This window comes from Nansenia antarctica (genome assembly GCF_963989245.1).
Source record: "Nansenia antarctica genome assembly, chromosome: 9".
Taxonomy (NCBI): Eukaryota; Metazoa; Chordata; class Actinopteri; order Argentiniformes; family Microstomatidae; genus Nansenia; species Nansenia antarctica.
The window spans coordinates 18,552,036-18,557,035 of NC_137679.1; the positions used below are offsets into that span (position 1 = coordinate 18,552,036).

Consider the following 5,000-nt stretch of genomic DNA (forward strand, 5'->3'; position numbering starts at 1 on the left):
CTGCTTGTTCCCTCTTTCACCAACTGCTGTCACATATTTCCAAAAGAAACAACAAGACCCACATCAAACGCTGTTAAATCACTCTCTCACTCTGTTGAACTCGTTTACTCTCTCACTCTCTTTCACACCCTCAGGTGTCACGTCGTTATTGGCTGAGGGTGTCTACGACTCCGCCTTCCCTCCACATGATGTGAGTGTGATTCTATCATCATGATAACATCCCCTGAAGGTTGGGAGGTTTAGGGGATGGGCTGGGGAGGGGGGGGGGGGTCAAAGGTGAGAGGTCACGGGTGCAGTATTCAGGGTCCAGAGGTTATCATGTTGTTCTCTCTCTCTCTCTCTTTCCACAGGGGTCGTTCACGAGAAAAGGAGGGAGAGATGAGCGAAACGACAGACAGGTGAGCTCTCGGATCGTTCAGGTCATGTGATATCAGTAGCCAGTCACCGGTCACGGCGACGGTGGCGTGGGTTTCCAGAGTTCCTATATCAATGCTTAGCTTGATCCCTGCTTTAGCTGCTTGGAATTGTTCATGATGTCAGTCTAATAGAACTCGAGAGACTCTCAGCAGCATTCATGTTTATTGTAAGCTTTGTTGTGTAATGGTATAATAGTGGTGTGTGTGTGTGTATGTGTGCGTTTGTGTGTGTGTGTGTGTGTGTGCCGTAATCGGTGGTTATGTGTGTATGTGTGGGTGTGTGCCTGAATGGGTGTGTGTGTGTGTGTGTGTGTGTGTGTGTGTTTCAGCTCCTGCATGAAGAATGGGCCAACTATGGAGTGATGCATAAATACCAGCCTGTGGACCTGATCAGGTACAACACAATTCATGGGTTGTGGGGATCATGGGTGTGCAACCCTGACCTGTGTAGATAGATACAGTACGGACGTATTAACCTCTCTAACCTCTGTGTAGGAAGTACTTTGGGGAGCAGATCGGGTTGTATTTTGCCTGGCTGGGCGTCTACACTCAGCTCCTCATCCCTCCCTCTCTGCTGGGAGTCATTGTCTTCCTGTACGGATGTCTCACGGTCGACACCAATGTGCCCAGGTACGTGTTCTCTCTCTTTCACTCCCTCTAAACACACGTGCCTTTTCTATCCCTGCTGCTCCATCTTTCTATCCCTCCCTCCCTCTCTCACTGCATTCTCTGTGCTCTCTGTCTATCAATGACTCTAGAATTCACTTTTACTCCTTCTGTCCCCTCCCTTCATCAGGAAATGTATGATGACAGGCATGTGATGAACTTCATTGTGTGTGTGTGTGTGTGTGTGTCTGTGTTTCAGTCAGGAGACATGTGCAAATGGTCTGAACTTCACCATGTGTCCTCTGTGTGACGGAGTGTGTGATTACTGGAGTCTGAGTACTGTGTGTTCCTTGACAAGAGTCTCATACCTGTTTGACAACGGAGCGACGGTTCTCTTTGCCATTTTCATGTCCCTCTGGGGTAAATATACACTCTAATACATCATCTTTACTGCACCTTTAAATAAAGGACCATCATATTATATATATTTCATACTTATAATATATATGACACTTACAGTATATGAACTAATAATATAAAAGTGTGTGTGTGTGTGTGTGTATGTATGTGTGTGTGTGTGTGTGTGTGTGTGTGTGAATGTGTGTGTGTGTGTGTGTGTGTGTGTGGGTGTGTGTGTGTGTGTGTGTGTGTGAATGTGTGTGTGTGTGTGTGTGTGTTTGTGTGTGTGTGTGTGTGTGTGTGTGTGTGTGCGCGTGTGTGTTTATAGCGGCTTGTTTTCAGGAGCACTGGAAGCGGCGACAGATGTGTCTAAAGCACTGCTGGGACCTCACCAGCCTGGAGGACGAGGAGGTACGAACACACACACACACAAACACATACACATACTGTACATACTCACCTAAACACTCATACACACTCTGTCCGTGGTGTCAGTCAGGAGGTGAAGTTGAAAGAACGTCTAAGGGTCCAAGTCACAGCGTCACAGATTATCCTACAGGGCTCAAATAACACACACAAAACACACATATACACACTCAAATACACATTTCTGGTATAATGTTAATGTTGCTGTGTTTTGCTCTCCTCCTCTCTCTGCTGTCTGAAGGATCGAGTGCAGGTGGGAGGAGTTTCTTTCTATATGTGTGTGTGTGTGTTTAGATCAGAGAAGTGCTTTGGCATCCTGCTGCTGTGTGTCGAGGCTCGGGTGCAGTGTGTTTGGACTAACTGCCGGTGTTTGTCATTTGTAGGAAGTGTGTGTTTGTAAGCGTTTGTGTTAGTGTTTATTACTGTGTACCATGTCAGCATGTGTTTGTGTATTGATATGGGTGTGTGCTCTTGATTCTGGGGTTCTCTGGTTTGTGTCAGGGCTAATAACAAGACGGTGGTCTTGGTTTTTGTAGCCAAGATACATCAATTTAGTACAATTTAGTACAATGAGTACAGTGCTATGAGGCCACATAGGGGTAACTCAATTATCAGGATGCAGAGCTACCACAATGTGCAATGGCTGACGCATAAGAATGCAAGTGTTTGAGCCACAACTATGAGCTAATGATATACTGTAGCTAAAGTTAGCTACTGTAGCTAATACCAGCTTGCTAGCTCGACCGGGGTCATCCCTATATTCCCCGGGTCCTATGTTCCCCGCTCCCTAAGGTTCCCCGCTCCCTAAGGTTCCCCGCTCCCGAAAAAGGGTCCTATGTTCCCCGCTCCCGAAAAAAGGTTCCGATCGGCCAGGGCAGTCTCGCTCGCCGGCAGCGTGTGGAGGTGCCTACAGTTGTTCTATATGGATGATCGGTGACATTATTCTCTCGTCCGACTAAGCAGGGTTGGGCCGGGTTAGTACCTGGATGGGAGACCACCTAGGAATCCCCAGTGCCGTAAGCTTTTACCCAGTAGAGAGCCGTGCAACGGCCGGGGGAGAGGTGCGCCTGTTGTGGGCAGAGACTGTCTATTGTCACTGCCTGGTCATTCTTTTGCCTTGTAGCCTATACAAATGAGAGAAATTCCAGTTAAATATTAGATCCATGAAATATAATAATAATATCTGTTTGAGCTTAACATAATTGATAGGCGGGCTATTTTATTTGATTTTAAGCTCAAACAGCCTAATATTTCATGGACCAGTCGCCAATTATTTCCAGTGGAGAAAAACTTTACACGGGATGCTGTCATTAGTCTACCTTGTTATTACCAGGCAGTGACAATAGACAGCCTATGTCTGTGACAGAAAAGGCACGGTCGCCCCTAAGCTTTAGCAAATATATTGTTTACTTAATACTGTTCAGCACTTGAGGTTACATTCAATGCATGACTTGTGCTATATAGGCGAAATAAAATGATGAAAGCGGCAAGTAACAAGTGTGTGCATCAAAGGCATTAGGCACATAACATCCATGCTGTATAAACACATAGTGACTGGAAAACATACCCTCAACGAATGTATGGATCACCTTTTCCACTAATCAATGGGAATTTTAATTTTGACCTCTCCTGCTGCGTGCATGACCTTGTCTGGGTGTCATTGCATGAAAACGAAACCGTGCGTTATTTCCCGAACTTTGCTTCTCGGTCTGTCAGTCTCGATAGGAGAACCGTATCGAGTCCATTCAAGGCTGGTTATCTCACCCATTCTCATACGGTCACTGAGGTGTGTCGTTTTCGACGATAGCACCTGGGAAGTGAGGCTAAGTTCGCATCGAAGCACACCCCGCCCCCCCCCCCCCACGTCTCTATCGATCGGACCTTTTTCCGGGAGCGGGGAACATAGGACCCTTTTTCGGGAGCGGGGAACCTTAGGGAGCGGGGAACATAGGACCCAGGGAACATAGGACCCTTTTTCGGGAGGGAGCTAAGGTACCGGGGAACATAGAACCCGAGGAACCACAGCAGCAGCTAGCTAATGTTGTCACTTGCCAATGTTCTAGGGGATCTGGCTGGCTTGCTGGCGCACTATAGACAGATTCGATTAAGGATGCCATCTCTCCTTTGAGTCGTTCCTCAAATGTGTACATGCTGAATCTGGTAGAGGCCAACAGTAGATGTTCTAGGTCTAAGGGTTAGGTTAGGTTAGGGTTGGGACAATATTAGATATTATTGAATTTCCATATATTTGGAGCATATTGTGATATTGTTCACATACAGAAAATAGTCTTTAAAAGTGCTTCAAACCCCAGATGTGTTCATAACTATACTAGTGCAGCATCCAACTTTTTGCAATGCAAAGCAGATCTAGCAGTGAAAACATGTCTATGTTTCACCAGACTATTTACAACACCAGCCATACAGTATGAGTTAAGTCATTTTTGCTCACGGTGGCACATCTCCACAATACTTCAGCAATTCATATTTTATATAAGAAATATCGCAAAATCCTACTTGTGTCCCGAATGAAGAACTATTTTTCTGCATGTTGAGTATGTGGAGGACAGTGTAGATGTGTATGTGTTAGTGAGTGTGTGTGTGTGTGTGTTTGTATTTGGCAGGACTTGCCCAGGCCTGAGTATGCGGCTGTTCTGATGAAAAAAAAACAGCGGAGGGGAAGAGGAAATCGAAAGAAAAGCACGGTATTTGTCACTCAATCATTTATAGGAGAGGGTGCGTGTGTGTGTGTGTGTGTATGTGTGCGTGTGTGTGCGTGTGTGTGTGTGCATGCACGCATGTGTGCTTGCGTGTAAGTGACAGAGAGATAGAGAAAGAGAGAGAGAGTGACAGTTGGTTCATATTTCAAACATTCGAGTCTGTGTCCAGTGTGCGTGCGTGTGTGTGTGTGTGACCTGTCTGCTCTGTGTTGCAGCTCGGTACACCAGGGGGTGGTGGAGGTGTGGAGGGGGAGAAGGACCAGATGCTGTCCTCACAGGTACACAAGCACGGTTATGAAAGATTGACAGACAGGGAAGGATAAGGTGAAATGAAGGTGATTTAGGGTTGCCGTACAGAGAGTAGCTAATAGGGGTCTCGCCGCTCCTGTTGTTTTGCACTCAGCGATGCTAATACTAAGCTGTGGCTAAGTAAACC

At 46.3% G+C, this 5,000-nt stretch overlaps 1 protein-coding gene across 1 annotated transcript in view; it reads left to right on the top strand.

The window, feature by feature from the left end:
- ano2a (anoctamin 2a) overlaps positions 1-5,000 on the top strand; it is a gene marked incomplete at both ends in the record, with an annotated part of 17,372 nt that overhangs the window by 4,858 nt on the left and 7,514 nt on the right. The window contains 7 exons of the mRNA XM_080539591.1: positions 135-190; positions 351-398; positions 746-810; positions 912-1,046; positions 1,282-1,442; positions 1,750-1,832; positions 4,780-4,842. Coding sequence (XP_080395717.1) covers positions 135-190; positions 351-398; positions 746-810; positions 912-1,046; positions 1,282-1,442; positions 1,750-1,832; positions 4,780-4,842 — 611 coding nt within the window. The remainder of the gene's footprint in view (positions 1-134; positions 191-350; positions 399-745; positions 811-911; positions 1,047-1,281; positions 1,443-1,749; positions 1,833-4,779; positions 4,843-5,000) is intronic.